Below are 22483 nucleotides of genomic sequence, written 5' to 3' on the forward strand. Positions count from 1 at the left end.
ACCACTTAATTAATTTAAATGTTTTATTGTTTGTATTTAAATTTCTTCATGGCATTTCTCAGAGCAATGTTTGACCTTATTAGTCCTCTTTTCAGATCTTCAAAAAAAGGTGCTTTAAATTATTCTTCATTCTCGAGCATTTTCTGTGGCAGAATTAAAAAATTGTGGAACATCTCCTGCTGTAGATATTTTAAAATCCAGCCTAAAACTCTACTTATTTACCCAGGATATAGGTGTTTTAGGGTCGAGAGACCTGCTGTTTGTACTGAAAGGTAGACACAAGCAGTTAATCTGTAATGACTAAACTGAATAATCAGTGAAAAATACATTAAAATATTTTAAACATTAAGTTTACACATTTTCAACATAACTAATTTAGATATAGTTAACTGTAGTTTTCCATTCAAGTAACCAACTATAGTAACCCAGATCAGCTAAGACATAAGTGCACATTTTCGATGTTGCTAGGCTAGTTAGACTAAGCTAGTGAGATAACCTACCTTAGCAAACACTTAGCACTCACTAATTAGCTAGTTAGGCTTAGAGAAGGTTTGCTAAAGTCTTTGGTTAAAAAAAATTGTACTATTAGTAATTAAGTGATAAATTTTTAGTTAATAGTAAGTCATGTCCTAAACAGAAGCGGCATTAAATATGCCTAATGTTATGTTTCATGGCATAACGTGCATGCTGTTTCAGTTAAACTTGTGATCCAGAGTTATTTAACTAGCTGGGCTAGTTAACTTGTTAATCAGTTCAGAATGTAAATATTTATGATTTAACACTAAGCCTGTGTTGAAAAAATCGATTTTCCGATTCAGAATCGATTCGCATATGATGATCTGATAATCGATTCGTACGTCCAAAGATAGATTTTTTAGTGAACTTTTACCCCCGCATCGTCACTGAATTCACGCAGGCGCGCTCGGTCTAACTAACTGTAAAACAACATGGCGTCGGACAGTGACGGTAACGACGATAGTCAAATCGGAAATCTAAAAGCAGAAGGACAGTTTATCCAGTGTCAGTGACTATTTACAGTTAGTCCATGTCACTGACAGTTTACCCAGTGTTTTTACAGTTTAAAAAAGTTTAAAATGTTCTTGTAACGTTGGGCGCAATGCGATGGACGAGACAGAATCCTTTGCACTTTCAAAATCGTTACGTTTATTACATTTACCGAAGCGCAGACAGCGCACATAAAACACGTTTACATAGAACATGTGTGATTCAAACAACGACGAGCACAGGACGCTGCGCGAACACACAAACCCCACGTGACGAGACGAGCCACAGGTGAGAAGGACTATAACAAGACGCACCCACACCCACGGAGATCTACAGACACAGACGAGTAGACGTAGACGACGTAGACACACGCCCAAAAGGGAGGGGTCGGGGACCGTAACATGACAGTTCTGTTCTTATATTCGCACTTTAAAGAAAAATACACGTTTACATTTTATACTTTCAGTTTATTAAGTGTGAGCACTTTTAAAATAAAAATGCATTTGGTAGCACCAGCTTTTGGGTGAATTCTTAATTATTTCAATCATAATAATAATGCACTGGTTAGTGTCCCAGTAGGAGTCCACTGTTGCAGACATAGACACCTCGAAGATGTCCTCTGTTTATTGCCCTGGATTACCTTTCTTGAAGGTAGATTTATGATTACCATTTTCACCAGTCTTCCAGCCATCAGTAACTACCAACTACCAGTAACTATTTGCTGATTAATATCTATATAATACTAGTTTTAACATGTTGCTTTTGTACATAGTCAGGAAACGGCTCAAATACATTTTTAATAACACTAAACCCCGAATCGGATCGAATCGATTAAATCGGATTAAATCGAAATAAATCGATTCTTAATCTTCAGAATCGGATCGATTCTTGGAATTTGAATCGATACCCAGCCCTATTTAACACAAATTATGTACACAGAGAAGCATGTTTTTCATTGCAAAAAGTGGTTTAGATCATCTACAGTGACTGCTTTGATTAAAATTGTCCCCTCTCCCCTCCCTCTGTGTTTCTCTCTCTGCAAGATGTGAAACTACAAAACCCAGCAACACTCAGTGAAGAATTTTGACAGGTTTTATGGACATTTTTGGATTTTATGTACAAATTATTATTGAATTAATTCATGTATGTTTTCAATAAAACATTTTTATTAGGATTGTAAGTAGTGGTTAACGGCATTCGTTAATTTGATACGCTTATCGGGCGATATAAAAATTATCGCAGTTAATCTATTCTTCAAGTTGGGTTGGGAACTGGGTCAAAATGGGTAAGCAAACTATGATGACTTTCAACTTAATAGTTTAGCTCGGCTGGATTCCTAACCAAATTGCACAGTAGGGGCGAGAACGAGTTTTTAAACCTGTGAATTACAAATCGTACGTGTTTTTACATGGATGCAGCCACGAAGTCGCCAGGTTTGCTTCATGGAAAATTCATTTTTAGGAACGTAAAGTGTTACCGGAGCGGAGCTCGGAGCGGCCGTTTTCTGCATGGTCGTAGCGCTAGATTCGTCGCTATTTAAATATTTCTTTTTAACCGTTAAAACTGTTGAGGACCAAAACCGGCTTTTGAAAAAGTCCCCCCAAATTACGTCCGTGAGGTTAAATGTACTAAATGTTGGCTTACATTTCAAATATCATGTTTAGCTGAATAAACATGTTATCAACCCCTTTTAATGTACAGTATGTAGGCTTACAAATTCATGTTTAACTGAATAAACCGTTGAACACGAGTAGCCTACATTTTATTAAGCATGTTTTTTTTCTTCAAGTATCAAAGTAGAACAGCTTTCTCAAGCAGTCATTGATGCATTTTGGAAACAGGGGATGAGCCCCTAGTCTAATGCACCCTCTGTATTAAGAAACCCTATCTCAAAAACTGACTTTTAGTCATTACTTGGGTAGCACGCATATGAGCCATTTTAATTTAGATTAATCTAGATTAATTTCAAGATTTCAGTGAGATTAATCTAGATTTAAAAAATTAATCTATGCCCACACCTAATTGTAAGTATACGCAAGTATAATTAAATATAAGTATATGTAAGCATAATTAAATGTAAGTATATTTATGTAAGTGTAATTGTAAGTATGTAAGTATAATTAAACAGCTCATCTGTGAATGACATTACTTTGATAAGAGCACAGCATTGAAGACTGTATTATCATAACAGTTTTGCAAAATAAGAACAGCAACTGAATGTTGCTTTAGGTATGTATCTGCATCATATATGTGGATCTGGACCCATATGATTGTAAAGCTGATTTGTGACATGTGTTGTGAAAAGCGCTATATAAATAAATTTGACTTTGACTATGTACAGCAGAGACCTCACCTGAAGCCATCCATGACTCCATAGTGACCTACATTGGACAAGCTAGCATTATAGTAATTGTGCTCCAAAAGTGTGATGTGAGCTGACATTCTTGTGAGCCCCATGTTAGTGATGGGCTGGTATTTGGGCCCCCTTTGCACAACTCATATGGGCCCTATAAAGATTTGCCCATGGGACACATATGGGCCCTAATGGGGCTAAAGCAGGTGTCTGCAGTTAACCATAAGGGCCCTACTTGTTGCCCACTCTGGCCCCGTCATTATCCCCAGAGGTGGGTAGGAACGCAGACAAAACGCGTAGGAACAGACAAAAATATACTTGTGAGAGCAGTTTTAATATTTAATATTGTTTTAATATGAAAGACTTCTGCTTTTACTTGAGTAAATATGTGGGGAGAAAAACGCGACTTTTACAATCGGTTTTGTGCCACGTGCTACCATTACTTTAGTTTTGTAAATAATTCGTGAGAAGACTGACCAATGTCTCGTCACCAGAGTATGAATGACCAATCAAATGAAGCCGGTCAGTCACGTGATCGCAGATGCAAACTTCCTCCACTTTCTACCAATAAAGTCACAGAAAACCCTACCTAGCATCCCTGGCCTCATACAGCCAATGTTTACATTACAAACATGTAAAAAGGACAGTTATATAATGCGCCGTCAGTTGTGTCTGCCAAAACATGTGGACATTTAAGCCTACAAGGACTTGAAGTCAAATTTGAGGAAACACGTTGCGATAAGTTTGCCGTATAGATACTTTTGACTTCTTTGTGTAATGTGTAATCTCTGTTACAACTGGAGGCATAATTTTGTATGACGTAATTATTAAATGTGACAGTGCAGTACTAAAAACCAGTTAAAACTCTGAGTGTACACACTAGCAATATATGATGATTAAGTTGGTGTCAAGTTGTAGCTACATGTATTGGCTGACAGTCTCCTCAAGTTAGTGCCTTTGTGGAACACATTAGAGTTACCAGTGGCGAACAGTCAGGGCCTTCAAAGCCTTATCTGAAAAAGATGCTTTATCTATTATAAGTAATATATGTTAATAACGCTTCACCAATAATTTGTATTTTACCTCTAAATCGGCTTTTAAATCCACTTTTCATGCTTGTGCTGGAAAAAAAAAAACCTCAGTGGTGAAATAAAAATCAACCAATCAATATTTCACACTGTTGTTTCTAGGTAAAACAGAGAAAGGACCTCCCCCAGGAACTTCTGTTTATCTGTCGCATACCCTTGCCTTTTACATTTAAGAGCTTTAATTATGGATTGGCAGTTTAATCAACCAATCATATTTGAAATTAGAATGGTGGGGGCGTGCTCCAATGGTCTCAGGGTATTCTCGCTGGTCCTCGTATGTCAGTTCTGCGTGGATGATGTCTCGTGAGCTTTTAGCTCGTGTGGCAGCTCCTAGCCAGCACTACCGTGAGGTTTTACAAGCGAAAAGAATGGAATCGCAGGATATTGTCAGCGAATTGCTAGGTATGTTTATAATAAAAAAGTATTCAGCTATTAATAATTAGCTGACATTGTGAATGAATTGTGATGTTTGGACTTCTAACTGACTCATTTGGTGGTTAAATGAAGAAGTTGTGTAGGTACATTGCACATAGTAGACGCGATGTGTTTTAATACTATGGTCATGTTTTCATTTGGCTTTGTCTAGTGAAGGACCCCCAATAATTAGGCCTAATAATTAGGAACAAACAAAAATACATATTATTTATAATAAATAATATTTATACATTATATTTATTAATAATATATTATTTTCTTTATCATGAAGTCATTGTTTTGACACGAGACAGTACTCTGCATTTACTCACTACTTGAGTAGCTTATAATCAAAGTACTTTTTAACTTTTACTCAAGTAAATTTTTGGATGCATACTTTTACTTTTACTTAAAACTTGGTTCAAGTAACTACTTTTACTTAAGTAAAATTGTTGAATACTCTATGCACCTCTGATTATCCCACACAAACAAGGGGCCAGTGGATCATTAATCATACGGGGCCCACCTGAGGCCCACATTGACCCCAATATTGGCCCACATGGGCTAACACACATGTGGAGCCGATGGACAAATCTTTGGGGGCCCCAGCTGGGTTGCCCATATGCCAGGCCATTTCAAACCCACATGGGACCCACACGGACATGTTGACTAGGGAACTGTTCAAATTGTCTTGGTATGCTGAAGCATTCAGAGTTTCTTTCATTGGAACTAAGGGGCAAAGCCTGAAAAACAAACCCACACCATAATCCCCCCCTCCACCAAACGTTACACTTGGCACAGTGCAGTCAAAACCAAACTCGTCCATCAGATCGCAAGATGGAGAAGCGAGATTCGTCACTCCAGAGAACACACCTCCACTGCTCTAGAGTTCAGTGGCAGCATGCTTTACACCACTGCATCTGATGCTTTGCATTGCACTTGGTGATGTAGGTGATGTATGGCTTGGATGCAGCTGCTCGACCATGGAGTCCTATTCCATGAAGCTCTCTGTGCACTGTTCTTGAGTTAATCTGAAGGCCACTTGACGTTTGCATGTCTGTCGTGATTGACTGCAGAAAGTTGTCGTTCTCCTTGCACTATGTGCTTCAGCATCTGCAGACCCTGCTCCATCAGTTTTATGAGTTGCTGTCATTCCCAAACACTTCCATTTTCTTATAATACAGCTGACTGTCTTACACACAAAGACAGAAATACTGTGAAAATTCGCACTGTCGAATCTGTAGTCTCACGAATTTGCAAATTTTACTGCATAAAAAAACTTTATTGTAGGCAAACAAAAGGGTAGTCAGTGTCTCATAGAAAACGTGCTCACAGGAGCAGAGTTTAACCTAATTGAGCTCACGAGAGTTCAATATCTCAACCAAGACACGGGTGGATGAAAGATAGCAGACAGTAAATGGTAATCTTTATTCTACAGTACTGAATATGTTTACCCTTTAAAATTGTACAGGTAAATGTAATGTAAATTATAATTTTAAATTACCTTGAAGTGTTTTGGGGTCATATTTTGGGTTTAACATGAAGCTAGGCCTTATTTGTGGTGGTAAAAGGATTCACATAAATTACAAACATGAAAATCTATCTTACTAGTATCACGGTATCACAGTTTGTTACAAATATTATTAAAAGATACACTGACCCTTAAAGAAAGTACAACAAAAGGGTTTTTTTGTTCAATTAACTATTTATTGTAGAAACCTGGAACTATTGTATCAGGGTTGCCAACTTAAAGATCCAACTTAAAGATTGCTTAAAGTGAGATTTAAACCTGGAGGAGGTGGCGAACGTAAAATGGACACAAATTAAGTGTTATATCGCGATCTATTGATCACCAGTGGTTGGCACCAGAGCGAACTAGTAACTCATTGAATCATAGATGTGGATCAGAGGTAAATTAGCTAGATTTTTTTTCCCGCGTGAAATATCCGAAGTGTGGAGTGAGAGCGTGTGAAAACGGTCAAATGCGTGTGTCTCATGCTCAATTGGCAACCCTGTTGTATACAAAAAAAAGCTGTACACTTGTTTATATAAATACTGCAAAATGAGAGAAACCTAAATCATGGATTTCAGTAGGCCTACAATTATTTAAGTTTAAATGATTTAATATCTGACAAACTGAGCCTGGGTCAGTTGTAAACGTCCGTTTTACTGCCGAAATACTGCAGAGAGAGGATTTATTTCTGACATGATCCTCACAATAGAGATTTCTGCTTTAAGGCTTTCACACAGAGTCTGGTTTTAACATATGAAAAACAGGCACGTCAAAATTTGAAAATTAACGCATGTAAATTAATGGCCTCTTTCACATCCAGTGAAAGCAAGGACCTTAAAAAGCTAGGGTTATACTTTCACTAGTGACCGTAGCATGACTCCACACACCTCGTGCGAACCTCTGCGAACGGCGGAAGCGTTCATACTTGGCGCGTCACATTTGCAGTTGTCCGAAACGATGTAAAGAAACACCCCCAAAAACAGGGGAATGAACATTTACCTGATGAATTTTAATGTTGCTTTGTGTTTCAGGTTTGAAAAGTGCTGGAATTTGTTCGTATCACAAACAGTTCTCTTGTATTACGTTAACAAATACGAGCCTCTTGTTATTCCAGGACACATGAGAGAACGTGAAGATATTAAGACTGGGCGTTTTGAAAATAAACCATTAAATAATGTGATGAAAAAGCGAATTATTTCGAATCATTTCGAGTATATGTATAAATACTTAATTAAGTTGAACGTGCTGGGAAATATGGAAATGGCCCTTGAAAGTGACGTACAAATGCTTTAACTCCACCTTATAAAGGTGTATGAGCCCTGCAAATATGACTTGGTTCATTGCGCTGAGGCGTGGCGTACGCGAATTTACAAGATTCGAGAGGTTCACGAGCTCACGAATCAACAGTGCGCGACGCCACCCTGATTACGTCATTTTCGCAGCTGATTTTAGTTTAGGCTTTTTTTTTTGTAAAAAAATTTAAGTCTGATGCACTTTCTGCCATTCTCACTGCTGTGTGCTGAGTAGCTGAACCGGAGCGGAGTTGCGCATGCACGGGTGAGTTTCTCCGCTGGCTTGCCTTTTACCGGTAATAAGCAAACGCACACGGTATGATAACCGTGCATTTTAATACCGTGGTATACCGTGAAACCGGTTACCGCTGCAACCCTACTTACTACATAAGCCTGTTATGCAGACAAAAATCAAGCCAATATTTATTTAAAATAAAGAGTGAAAGAAAGTGACAAGTAGATGTGGTCTGATAGATCTGCCACACTCCAGAAATGTTTATAATTTCATCTGTCCTATATATGTCCTTATACAGAGCTAATTTTCCCCGTTTTATTTTCTCCACATGGCTGCCCGCCTACTCAATGAACACTGAGATGAGGAGAGACAAGCCTTTTCCAGAGGTCTTTAACCAAATTAATCAGACCATAGAACATGGTTCCATGTCCTTCATGGACATGTCTTCAGCAAACTATTTGCGGGGTTTCTTGTGTACAGACGTCAAAAAAGGCTTCCTTCTGGGGTGACAGCCATGCAGACCAATTTGATGTAGTGTGCGCTTTTTTTATAGCGTGAAGGTAATTATTCCTATGATGAATAGGAATGAATCTTTTGGTTTGAATCGTGCTAAACATTCTAACTGAAATAAATCTTCGCGATAAAGAATAAACGTTGTATTTGTAGTAGGCATATGTGTTGTGTGATTTTCACAAGGTAAACCAGACAATGACTAGCCAATTTTATGTGTTTCATACGTATTTTACGCTTCCTTTGAAGCGCCGACCCCACGCTGAACATTCTAACTGAAATAAATCTTCGCGCTAAAGAATAAACGTTGTACTTGTAGTAGGCGTACGTGCTAGAAGTTATTTGTTTTATACTATCCAAGTGTTATGTAAAATTAAGTAAAAACCGAAATCAATCAGTACAAATTATATATATTCTATCCGTGTCTAGATATTTAGACATCAAACATTGTATGTATGTTATTTCTGCAATTCGTCCGTTACGAAACAGCACTAATTTACAGGTAGAGAATATATATAATTTGCACTGCTACATAGACAGGAAATGCCACAAAATAATCTCTGAAATATCATAAAAATTATATATATTCTATCTGTATATAGATATTTAGAGAAAGTCAAATATAGGCATTGTAGCCTACATGTTATTTATGTTGTTCTGCTTTTATGAAACAGCACTACTTATATAAAAATTCTAGCCATATCAATTTTGTTTTTCCACCTAATTCCAGATAATTACAGAACAATTAAATTAAATTTTAACCCAGATACTGACTGATTATCCATTCATCCATACATCTATTCATCCATCAGATATAAAGAAATGGAAATGCGCAAGTATCGGTTAGTGATTAGCGGGTATCGATACGCATGTCATTAACGCCTTTGCATCAGCCGCCGTGAAGGTCCACAATTTACACTTGTTGAAGATGGGTGGGGTGTGGTCTTCCAAACTGGGATAAAAACGGACACACAAACACAGGTGAGTCATTTCATATATTTTTCCTGTTCTGCGAGGAAGACATGGACACTACGATGGCACACAAGAGGATTTACACTCCTTTGCAAGCTTTGGCTCTTCTGAACGCAATGGATGACTGCGATTCCGATGGAGGAGAGGAACTTTGTTTTAGTGCTGAAGACTCCGATCTGGCACTTTCAACTGGCGCAGATACGAGTGGACAATCGGATGAAGAAAACCGTAGCCCTCCACGAAAGAAGCGTTCTGTTGCTAAGGATGTCAGTAAGCCTGCAACGAACATAAACGCAAAAGATGGAACCGCTTGGGAAAAGACTGATGTTGTAAAAAACTATTTTCGTAGATGTATACAAGAAAAGTACAGAGGTGAATTTTGCCAGCTATATTTCCTCTTTTGTATAGATGAAACTGTAGAGCATTTTGTAGTGTAGTGCATAGGAAAAAGCATTGAACTGAATTTGGCCAACTATATTTCCTCTTTTGTAGATGTAAAGATGAAACTGAAGTGCATTTTCCCTGATATATTTCCTCTTTTTGTAGATGTATATATGAAAAAGCACTGAACTGAATTTGGCCAGCTATATTTCCTCCGTTATATTTTATAAATATATTTATATTATATTTCCTCGTTTTTTTTTTTTTTACATATAAGTAATGTTATCACGGATGTGCATAGGAAAAAGCATTGAACTGAATTTGGCCAACTATATTTCCTCTTTTGTAGATGTAAAGATGAAAAAAAGATATATTATTTTATATTTCCTATTTTTTTTTACATACAAGTGATGTGATTTTTATTTTACTTCTACAGCGCAGAATCACAAGCAGGTTGCAGAGCTTTCTGTGTTTGATCGACATAGAGATGCTGAGGATAATCACACACTGCACGGTCCATGAAGCCCACAGAGCAGATCAGAGCTGGAACCTGTCTGTCAGCGAGTTGATGGCTTTCATCGCACTGCATTTTCTGCGGGCAATACTCTGTCCGGTTGGAGCGGTGGCAGATTGTTGGTCTAAGAAATACGCTGTGCCTGCAATCAAGGACACGATGTCGCGTGACCGCTACAAAGAAATCATGCGGTACTTCGATGACAAGGACACCCGTGCAGAACGTGTAAAGACCGACAGATTTGCTGCAATCTCGGACATCTGGCAATGTTTTGTACGTAACTGCACTCTGTGTTAAACGCCAGGACAACACATCACCATTGATGAGCAGCTCTTTCCAACCAAGGTCCGCTGTCCTTTCCTGCAATACATCGCTACAAAACCTGACAAGTTTGGCATAAAGTTTTGGATTGCTGCTGATTTGAAGACCAAGTATATGTGCAATGCTCTTCCATATTTGGGAAAGGACCCCAGTCATCCCAAGGGAGAAAGACTGTCAGAGAATGTCGTCATGAAACTCATGGAACCATATCTGGACAAGGGCAGAACCGTCACCACTGACAACTACTTCACATCCCTGTCTCTGGCCAACAGACTGCTTGCATGCAACACAGCTCTGCTTGGGACAATCAACAAGATCAGAAGAGAAATTCCTCCTCCAGTTAAAAACACCAAGGGACGTGAGGAATTCTCCACACATGTGTACACATCAGGAAGTGCCATACTGACAGCGTATGCTCCAAAAAAAAACAAGGCAGTCTGCATTCTCAGCACAATGCACAAACAAGTCATGATCTCCGAAGGCCACAAAAGGAAACCAAACACGATCACGGACTACAACAGCATGAAGGTATGTATATGATAAATAATTATTGAATAAAGCATTATTGAATTTTTATGTCATATATGTCAGACAAAATGATTATAATGTTTATAATGTAACATAACCTTTTTATGTTTCTTCTTTGCAGTGCGGTGTGGATATCATGGACCAGAAGGTGCGTGGGTATACGGTCCGCGCAGGAACACGCAGGTGGCCTGTTGCAGTGTTCTACAACATGCTAGACTTGGCAGCGATGAACGCACATGTTTCGTATACAACATGCACGAGGTCCACGGAGAGCAGAAGAGACTTTTTACGTGCTCTTGCTGAGGAACTTCGGCGTCGATTCTTACAGGAAAAGACAATGGCGAAAAAGCAACGACCTCCACCTGCTCCTGGAAAGACGACGCAGTGTCAGGTGCAGATACACTGCAACAGGAATCACAGCTCGGAGCGGTGTGCTGTGTGCGCCAAGTACACCTGTCGAAAATGTAGAAAGGATGGGCCATGGATATGTAGCAACTGTTAGCTTGCGGGATGCTCAAAGCGCACTTGGCTGTATTTCAAATGAGATTTCTATTTTTCTAATAAAAAATAATGTTGTTCTGCATCATACATTTGTTTTACCCCGTCATTGCTAAGGCAAGAATATCTTTATTGTTGTTATTACTGGGTGGGGTGTGTGTGTGTGTGTGTGTGAGTGTGTAAAACTTTTACAGTAGCGGTTCTATCAGGGCTTAATTTGTAAATCAAACGTTGCCGGAACGCATTGTAACCTAAGCGAGGGGGGGTGTGGCGTTGGCGAACGTAATTTGTTGAGCGGGGGGGGGTTGGGGTTGGGGGGGGGGGGGGTTGGGGGGGGGGTGTGTGCGAACGTAAAGTGTTGAGCGGGGGGGGGTGGCGTTGGCGAACGTAAAATGGACACAGATTGAGTGTTATATCGCCGGTGGTTGACGCCAGAGCTAGCGAACTAGAACTAGAGAGTTGGCAACCCAGCGGACAACATTAAATGTTACCGGATCGAGGCAGACAGTTACCGGAAGGCACGCTTCAAAATTAAACAGTTCCCGGATCCTGTTCCGGCAGGATCCGGCTCAAATTAAGCCCTGGGTTCTATTACCGGCGTTATTTCTGTAAATCGCGCATACACTCAAACTCTAACACGATGTGCAAGTATGTTACATTACAAAAAATATAGGTACACAGATTGACTGGTATCTTACAAGTTTGTAGTGGATTCAAAATGTATATTTGTTTACTCTGCAGCACGTTTCTGTGAATTTGCTATCGCACTACACGTACCGCAAACGCATTGTTTATTCTTTAGTGTAAGCATAAAAAACGTATGAAACACTTACAAAATCACATAACACGTATGCTTACTACAAATGGATTGTTTATTCTTCTTGGAGCTGTGATATACAGATGAACTGGCTGGGCTGAATTTCCTTGGAAAGGAGAGCGGTGGTCGGCGCTAGAAACACAAAATTTGCTGGTCATTGTCTGGTTTGCCTTGTGAAAATCGCACAACACATATGCCTACTACATGCACATTATTGTAGTTTATTCTTTAGTGCGATGAAGTAAGCATAAAATGCGAATGAAACATAAAACTGGCTAGTCTGTGTCTGGTTTGCCTTGAGAAAATCGCACAGCACGTACGCCAAAAACAACGCGAGGATTTATTTCACTTAGAATGTTTAGCGCGATTCAAACCAAAGGATTCATTCCTATTCGCGCTATAAAGAAAGATAGATTGTAACTTTTGAATTGCTTCTTGGAGCTGTGATATACAGATGAACTGGCCGGGCTAAATTTCCTTGGAAAGGAGAGCGGGGGTCGGTGCTTCAAACGCTTTGTCTTTAGCAAGACAAAGGGCACTAATCTTTTCACAGCGGGGAAGTGGGCTACTCGGCGGCTGATTTTCCTCACGACTTTTTTTGTAGCGTTGGCCTTCCCAGTGTTAAAATGCTGGATGATTTGGCCACTGCTGCAGCTCAGTTTAAGGGTGTTGGCAATCTTCTTGTAGTCTTGGCCATATTCATGTAGCGCAACAATTCGGCTTGACTGAAACCTGGACTCGGCCAGATGACTATATGGCCCTAAATTGGTTTAGTTCCAATCAGGATTTAGACCGAACCACAGCACTGAAACAGCTTTACTCAGGGTAGTGAATGATTTACTGATATCGTCAGATAATGGGCTCATCTCGTTCCTTATACTGTTAGATCTTAGCGCAGCTTTTGATACTGTAGACCACAACATTTTGCTGGATCGACTAGAAAACACAGTAGGTATTAAAGGAGTTGCACTCTCCTGGTTTAGATCATATCTGACCGACCGCTTCCAATGTGTAAGTGTTAATAATAAAACATCTAAATCTGTTCAGGTTAAATATGGTGTCCCACAAGGGACAGTCCTAGGACCACTTCTATTTACACTTTACATGTTACCCTTAGGCGAGATTATGCATAAGCACGACATCAGTTTCCACTTCTACGCAGACGACACCCAGCTATATTTATTGGCTAAACCCGATGATTTAGGTGTAAACAGTAAAATCGAGAAGTGTGTAGAAGAGCTAAAACATTGGATGGCGTGTAACTTTCTAGCACTAAATCCAGATAAAACAGAGCTAATAATAGTTGGGTCTAGGGCAGCGAGAGACAAGATACATAATGTAGCATTGAATCTACATTCCTTTACTATAACCCCCAACGCAGAGGTAAAGAACTTAGGTGTCACAATAGACCCAGATCTCTCGTTCGATTCACACATTAATAATATAACTAGGGTAGCGTTCTTTCACTTACGCAACATTGCTAAAATTAGAAATATATTAAATACTAGTGATGCGGAAAAGCTAATCCATGCATTCATATCCTCTCGCCTAGATTATTGCAATAGTCTTCTAGCTGGATGTTCTGGTAAATCGATAAACTCCAGCTGGTTCAGAACGCAGCAGCGCGAGTTTTAACAAAAACTTAAAAGTTTGATCACATTAGTCCTATACTATCGTCATTACATTGGCTGCCAGTTAGATTCCGTATTGACTATAAAATACTTTTATTAACATATAAAACACTGCATGGCTTAGCTCCAGAGTATGTTAGTGAACTTATTGATCATTACAATCCAGCACGTTCACAGGACGCAGGCTTGTTGTTCCTAGGATCAAAAAGATCACAGCAGGTGGAAGAGCCTTTTCTTTTAAAGGTCCACAACTGTGGAATAATCTTCCTGCCTTTATTCGGGACTCAGACACAGTCTCAATGTTTAAAACTCAACTAAAGACTTATCTGTTTAGTTTGGCCTTTGAATAATCTGTTACATATTTACCACATCACATATCTTTCTTCTCCGAGGTTCACTTGGGGAGTAACACTGCAGTTGGAGCCTACAATTCCAGTATCATCGCTCCGACACGGAATGAAAACCTGGCATTCATCATAAGACATTTACATTGACAATATCAACACCCAGAACTTTCATTCTAGTTACCTTATACTTAGCCTGATTGTGTGATTTATTTGTAACTTGTGTATTAGTCTGTATAATTTGTTTTTGTGTAATTTGTGTGTTAACGGGCCGCCCAATGAAGGATGGGTTCCCTTTTGAGTCTTGGTCCTCCCAAGGTTTCTTCCTATTCCCCACCATCTAGGGAGTTTTTCCTTGCCACTGTCGCCTTTGGCTAGATCATTAGGGATTTGGACCCATAGTATTGTTAACCTTGTAAATCCTGTAAAGTGCTTTGTGACAACATATTTTGTGAAAAGCGCTATACACATATATTTGATTTGATTTAAACGAAGCATCTCCCTCCGGCTATAGATATGTTCATAATCCCCATCCAAATGGTCGTGAAGGTGGTGTCACCACATTATATGACTCCTATATATGCATCTCTCAAAGATCAGGCTTCAAGTTTAATTATTTTGAAAATCTCATTCTCACTGTATCCAGTTTATCATCAACCAACAAAGCGACACAGTCGTTTATGTTAATTACTATTTGCAGCCCCCTGTTTTTGCAGGAGTTTTCAGACTTCCTGTCTTATATAGTGTCATCAGCTGATAAGGTAATTATAGTTGGCATTTTTTAACATCCGCGTTGAAAATCTACATGACTATTTTAGCATAAACTTTCAAGCAATTCTTGATTCAATGGGTATCACTCAGAATGTGGTAAGTTCTACGCATAATTGTAGTCATACTTCAGACTTGGTCTTATTTGGTATTGACATAGCCAATTTAGCAGTATTTCCTTAAAGTGGGGGCGTTTCTGACCACAGCCTCATAAATGATTGCATTCATCAGCCCCCCCACTACCAAATTAAACGAACTATAACATCTACTACCATAGCTGCGCTCATTGATAGTTTACCAGATCTGATAAACAGTGATCCATCTGTAGCTCTGGAAGTGCTAGAGTGTATTACCGAGCATGTCGAGATTTCTCACCATACAGCTTTAGATAAGGTTGTGCCATTGCAATATTGCAAAGAGTAAGTGAGAGAAGAATGTCACCTTGGTACAAGCACACGCGTAGTCTCAAACGAGCTGTGCATAAATGGTGAAATTCTAAGTTAGAAGTATATAGATTATCATGGAAAAACTGCCTTATTGAATATAAGCATGCCCATATGGCATAATCCTCATACTTATTGGCTTTAATAGAAAAACAAAAACAATCCAAGACCTACTTATAACTGTATCTCGCCTAACTAGCACTAGAAAATTCGATGATATTAGTTCTACACTCTGTGTTAATCTGGCTTCGGGTTAAATACTGAATTGATTTAAAAATTCTTCTGTTGACCTATAAGGCGTTAAATGGTCTTGCTTCACAATATGAGTGAACTCATTGCATACTATATCCCATCTTGCCTTCTGCACTCCCAAAATGCAGGATTTCTCTTAGTTGCAAAAATTTGTAAGTCTACAGCCGGAGGCAGAGCTTTCTCCTTTAAAGCCCACCAATTATGGAATAGCCTTCCAGCTCCAATCTGAGATTCTGACTCAGTTCCAATTTTTAAATCTAGACTTAAGACTCACCTATTTAATCAAGCCTTCAGTTAATAATCTACAATATTATGAAGGTGTGGAGCTCGGGGGCCCCCAGTCATTGAATCTGGTAGTCTGAGATGTTGATGTGTACATCCAGCCATGTCATGTGATCACTCTACAATGACTTGGGTGGAAACCAATGGCTCAGTGAGCCCTCACAACTGTGGTCACCTCCAGGACCCTCCCTTTAATTATGCTGCTATAGATAAGCCTGCCACATGCTAATTACTGGCACGTGAGCTATGTATGTCAGTTTGAATCGATGGTTTTAAAATTGATGTTCACATACTCTATGCCATGGTTGGATGTGCCATTGCTGCAAGAGGACGTGCCGATGCCAACTGCTACCTGAGACTCACTATCTGCTTTGAAGGGACTGTGACAACTTGGCCTGGGAACTAGAAGCACAACTAACTATAGAACTCCATTTGATCTATAAATACGGACTTCTGCTAGCGGGCCGCCTCATGGAGGATGGGTTCCTTTTTGAGTCTTGGTTCTCCCGAGGTTTCTTCCTAATCCCACCATCATAGGGAGTTTTTCCTTGCCACTGTCGCCTTTGGCTTGCTCATTAGGTATCTGGACCCATACGATTGTAAAGCTGCTTTGTGACGTGTTGTAAAAAGCGTGATATAAATAAATTTGACTTTGACTTTTAAGATCCTCAGAGAGTTCTTTGCCATGAGGTGCCATGTTGGAACTTTCAGTGACCAATATGAGAGTGAGAGCTGTACTACAAAATTGAACACACTTGCTCCCCATGTACACCTGAAACCTAGTAACACTAATGAGTCAAATGATCTTTTGGAGGGAAAATGACAAGTAGTGCACAATTAGGATATTTAGACGTATAGTCTCAATTTTGTTGCTGGTGGTTTAGACATTAATGGCTGTATACATAATTAATTTGAGGGAAGAATAAATTTACAGTTATATAAGCTACACACAGACTACTTTTCATTGTGTCAAAGTGTAATTGTCAGTGTTGTCCCATGAAAATATATACTTAAATATCTGCAGAAATGTAATAGTGTATCACAAAATTGAGTACACCCAACAGCAGTTGAAGAAATAGCTCTGCAGAACCACACTGTCACCATGCACCTTACAGCTCCCAGCTCTCTGGTGTGCAGATCCACAGAGAGGTGAATGTGCATTTATCCATGTTAAATTTATTAACAATGACAAAAGGGGGAGAAATTTACTTTATATAAACTGTATACAAGCTTACTATACTATTCCAGTCCTCCGATTATAATTCAGGGCATATTTGTATTTAAGGAGAAGCAGAAGGGTTGGTAATATTGGACATGAGAAGGATTTAAACATTTTCCAAATGCATCATTGATAGTCAGTTTACAAATGCAAATGCTATTTTATTTCAGCAATTTACAGTGGACAAAAATGGAAATTGTGTCATATTGATTACCCAAATGTCCCCCAACATACCTGTGGATACAGTTTTTTAACTCCAGGTAAGCCATCCCTGCAGATGCATCTAGTGCAAACTTCACCAGCTGCTTCGTCTTGAGATCTTCCTTTTTCTTCCTCAAAAAAGACAGAAAGTCCCCGCCTGTCCACAGAAACAGAGTACACACTCAATAGACACAGTTCTATAATGATTTTTTAAAACATTAATTCCATCTGTTGGTAATGACCATACCTGGCACAAGTTCCATCACTATATAAATGGGCTGTCTTTGAGTACAGACACCTATTAACTTCACAATGTTGGGATGATCATATTGTTTAAGGATCCTTGTAAAAGAAGAAAAATATAAAAATTTAACAGTGATGTGTGAGTGATTGTATAATCCATTTTAAATGGAAGACATGTCCAAGATAAAAATTATAATTTGGCCTAAAATTTAAGAAAGGTAAATGGGGATCACTTAAGATGTCCCCAGTTAAATTAAGATTTTATAGTGTGTCATTGGTTTATTATTAGCATAATTAGCTTTTTTCAATGCAACTTTTCATTACTCAGCACCTGGCCTCAGAGAGAAACTTTATCTTGAGGTCTTGTGGGAGATCCTCTTTACAGGTCTTAACAGCCACAGGAGTCTTATCCCTCAGTGTTCCTTTGAACACCTCACCGAAGTTACCCTAAAACAGTTAATCTTTTTATTATCTCAGGGTGAATTCTTTGTCCTTCAAGTCATATAAAAATGCCATTTGAAAAATGATTTAAAGTGCTCAAATACAAAACATTTTAGGATAGAAGCACATTTATTTTAAAGACAATTACAGTGCATACTTTGCCTAGAAGTTCTCCGAGAATGACATCCTCGTGATTAAGAATCCATTTTTTATCCTGAAAGACACACACAAAGTTGTGGGCATGTAGTATTTGACTAATTATGTTGTTAAAAACCACATGTGTCAATATTGTACAATTATAACTATAATCTATAAGTGGAATTATGAGGCAAACTAATCCATAGAACTGCTTGACTGTTCAACACAAGCCACAGTGCACAGTGCTTATTGCTCAGATCAAAGATATTTCTATCCCTCTCTCTCATCACTCAAAGGGGAGCCCTGCTCCCCTTTAGTAGATGAGAATATTTTTGCCCCCCCCCCCATATTGACACATGTGCACATTTTACTTCCAAGCTCCGCGCCCCACCTAGGGGGCCCGCCCCCCACTTTGGGAACCACTGCATTAGGCAATATAAGCCAATGCTAGGGGCGCTGTCTGTCCAGGGGGACGTTCACAAGCATGCTTTTTTTTCTTTTTTTTTTAAAACAAATGAACAATTACTAAATGTGAAAATAAGTCCAGATAATCATAATTTAATTGTTTAATAATATTAGGTGTCGAGTTGTTATTATAATAATTATTAATTTGACTATCAACAGCGCCAACCCCCACCTCGTTACTGTTTTGGGACTTTTCTAGCACCTGCTGAATTGTAACTGAAGGGTGCTTAGTTTTAATATGAGAATGCATATTTGATGTGTTTCCATCTTTGGTGGAGAATCTTTGAAACAAATCCAAAATGCTGCCAATCTGTAGCAGTGGTGTTTTTCTTTGAAACCAGCTCGCTGTAATCACAACGAACACTCGTCATGGCTTTTTCCCCTCTGTATGATCTTGGAGAAAACCACCACTCCATAGTCAATCAGTGAGCTCCAACTGCTTACCCCTCCTTCAGATCTTTTTAATGGATGCGCCAAATGTCTTAAATGCCCTATTTTTCAAAGTACAGATTTGGCACGTTGTGTCACATCACATGGTTAATATACTGCTACAATTTTACAATAGTCATCATACTGCCCAATCCTAGTAGGTGCCATTATTAGCTTATCAAGTTTTTAAAATAAATATATATTAAAACTAGTGGTGAGACTTTAATGCGTTGATTTCGATTAATTAATTACAGGAAAATTTACGAACTAGGAAAATTAACGCATTTTTATGCATTTAACGCATGAGACACTTTTACACCGTGGAATGATTCTCAGTGCACGAGTTCCAGGCAGACAGATTATATGAACGCACAATAAGATCATGATGGAGATGACTGAAGAGGCTACGCTGGTGTATGGGAAATTTAAATATAAGAAACTTCCAAATGGAAGTACAAACAAAAATAGTGTTATTTGCACTTTATGCAGGAAGAAGTTCGCTTATCACAGGAGCACTTCCACCCTTCGTTACCACCTCAACGCAAAACATGTTGGGGCTAACGCGCAGGTCAGTAATGATGACTTAGCTGCTAAATGTATTCCTAGTACGATAGGGTGAACAAACGTCCGTATTTCCCGGGACATGTCCGTATTTCACATCCTGTCCAGGGCGTCCCGGGTTTTTTTTTTTTTATGAGGAAATGTCCTGGTTTTTAAATTACCTTCATTGGACCATTGTTAAGTCACGAAATATGTTTTCTTACAGGAGCGTGATGAGTTAATACTGTATAGAGTTGTAATGTTCTCTTACGGGAGCGTGATGAGTTGTGGAATGTGTAGTGTTGTAATCTCTTACAGGTGCACCTGTGATTATGGAGTCACATGGTTCTGGGCGGTGCCTGACGAGTCCACAGCTACAAAAGGCTTCCTGGAAGTGCGGACGGGAGGAGAGAGTGGCAGGCTCTCCTCGTTTGTTCTCCCTTTTAGGGGTGATTTTGTTGTATGTCAGCTTGCCGGTAGAAAGAGTTGTTAGACTGCCCTTGTTTCCGTGTGTGGTGATTGTTTCTTTGTTTTGCGTAGTTGTATGTTGATTGTGTAGTGTTTCTTTGTTGTTAAAGTTATGATTTCAATAAGTTGCTTAGCACCAGGTAGGATAGGCTGCTGTTTATTTTGTTGTTCGGTTTTCTTTTCCTTTTTTCAGGGTGGCCTGAAAAGTCCAGCCTGTGCTAAGCTTATGCTTGTAACATCTTGCATTTAATACATTCTTTAAATATATTTTGAAACTGCAAAGTTGTTGTTGGTTCCTCTTTATTAATTCATCCAAGCAGTTCCCTTTCATTCTTTATTTTATTTTACCTGTTATCCGCCTGACCTAGACCGGGCGGTAACACCATTAAGACTGGATTAAACTTTTGCGAGTGACCGTAGCGCGCGACTCCGCACACCTCGTGTGAGCGGCGGAGGCGTTTAAACTTAACACGTCACATTATTTGCAGTGTTGTTCGCTCTCTGTGGTCGAAGATAAAGACTTACAAGAAGCGCTGCACATTGCGTCAACTGATGCAAGTTACGAACTGCCGTCCAGAAAGACAAGGTTGAAGAAAATTGAGCAGCTGTATTATGAGGAAAGGGAAGTAAAACAGGATATTGTGAGGAGTGCCACAAATGTGGCTCTGACTGGAGATCACTGGACCTCTGTGGAATGGAAGATCCAGTCATTTGCTTTGAGCATGCAGTAGTGTTGTCATTCGCGAACGATTCATTCAAATGAACGAAACATTTGAGTGAACGAACTGAATCGTTCCCTTTTCAGTTCAGTAATTGAGCTCAGCAGCGACCGTGCAGGCCGTCAGAGGAACTGCAGAACTGTGGTCTGTGAATCACCGAATCACCCCTGCGAATCTGGAGGCGGAGACATTCATTGCGAGGGAACTGCGCATGCTCAGTGATTCGTTCAGTGATTCGTTCATGAACTGAGGGCTCTCGTTCACTCTCTGATTCGTTCATGAACTGAGGGCTCTCGTTCACTCTGATTCGTTCATGAACTGAGGGCTCTCGTTCACTCTCTGATTCGTTCATGAACTGAGGGCTCTCGTTCACTCTCCGATTCGTTCATGAACCGAGGGCTCTCGTTCACTCTGATTCGTTCATAAACTGAGGGCTCTCATTCACTCTCTGATTCGTTCAGTGAATGTACTGTAACCCAGAGAACTGTTGCTAAGGACGTGATTCACGTTTGCACTACACCTCACTCACATTTTCTTTTTGATTGCACATTTAAGTTGATAGTTTCTTCTGAATGTACACTTTTTATCTTAATGTTGCTCTTAATTTAATATTTATTTTGCACTCAGTTGTAGGTTAGTTCATACTTATTTTTTGTATTATGTTAGTGATCCTGCGCCAGTTCGTGCTTCAGCTCGCCGGTGTATAAATACTTAAATATACAGTTTCTATTTTCCGTTATTGCGAGTAGTTCTGGAATCTCCAGAATGCGATAAAGGAGGGTTGCAACATTTAGTTGCAAAATTTTTATTTATACATTTTCTACAACACTCTCGTCTCCTGGTCCATGAGGCCGTGAACTAAACGGAAACATGAACCGTGCAGCCGTGTATCAGTTAAGGCTGGATACTTTCGCGAGTGACCATAGCGTGCGACTCCGCAAACCAACAATTTACACTCGCCACTGAACGATTCAGTGAACGAATCTTTTGAACAAATCTTTTTAGTGAACTGATTCTAATGATTCAGGTAATCTAAAAGAACTGTTTTGCCCATCACTAGCATGCAGAAGACCACTTCTAGGCACTATGAAGAGGCCTGGGAAATTAAAGAAAAAGTATACCATCTAAATTGGTATTAAACATCTTCTGGTAAAAGTTTTCAGTGTTCTGAAAACAGTTTGCTCTGTTTTCTGCACTAATCTATTGATCTGTGTAGTAGACTGGTGGAAAAATAAACAAGATGTTGAAGTTTATGATTATGTTCATTGATTCATTTATCATTCAAACTTAAATGAATATTTCTCATGTTAAATACTGAAATGCGATTAATTTCGATTAATTACAAAGCTTCTAATTCGATTAATTTTTTAATCGCATCCCACCCCTAATTAAAACACATATATACTCCGCTGTTTATTGCAGATGCTCTTTTGAAATAATAATGTTGCAGTAGGCAAAT

General features: G+C 39.2%; 1 protein-coding gene across 2 annotated transcripts in view; it reads right to left on the reverse strand.

Moving 5' to 3' along the window:
• The window catches only part of fer (fer (fps/fes related) tyrosine kinase), a 44968-nt gene that overhangs the window by 3106 nt on the left and 19379 nt on the right, over positions 1–22483 (reverse strand). For both annotated transcript variants that reach the window (XM_076988291.1, XM_076988292.1), the window contains exons 13-16: positions 18423–18479; positions 18156–18271; positions 17829–17923; positions 17615–17738 (exon numbers count right to left, since the gene is read on the reverse strand). In XM_076988291.1, the coding sequence (XP_076844406.1) occupies positions 17615–17738; positions 17829–17923; positions 18156–18271; positions 18423–18479 (392 nt within the window). The remainder of the gene's footprint in view (positions 1–17614; positions 17739–17828; positions 17924–18155; positions 18272–18422; positions 18480–22483) is intronic.

Source organism: Brachyhypopomus gauderio, unplaced genomic scaffold, assembly GCF_052324685.1.
Source record: "Brachyhypopomus gauderio isolate BG-103 unplaced genomic scaffold, BGAUD_0.2 sc61, whole genome shotgun sequence".
In the NCBI taxonomy this organism is placed as follows: Eukaryota; Metazoa; Chordata; class Actinopteri; order Gymnotiformes; family Hypopomidae; genus Brachyhypopomus; species Brachyhypopomus gauderio.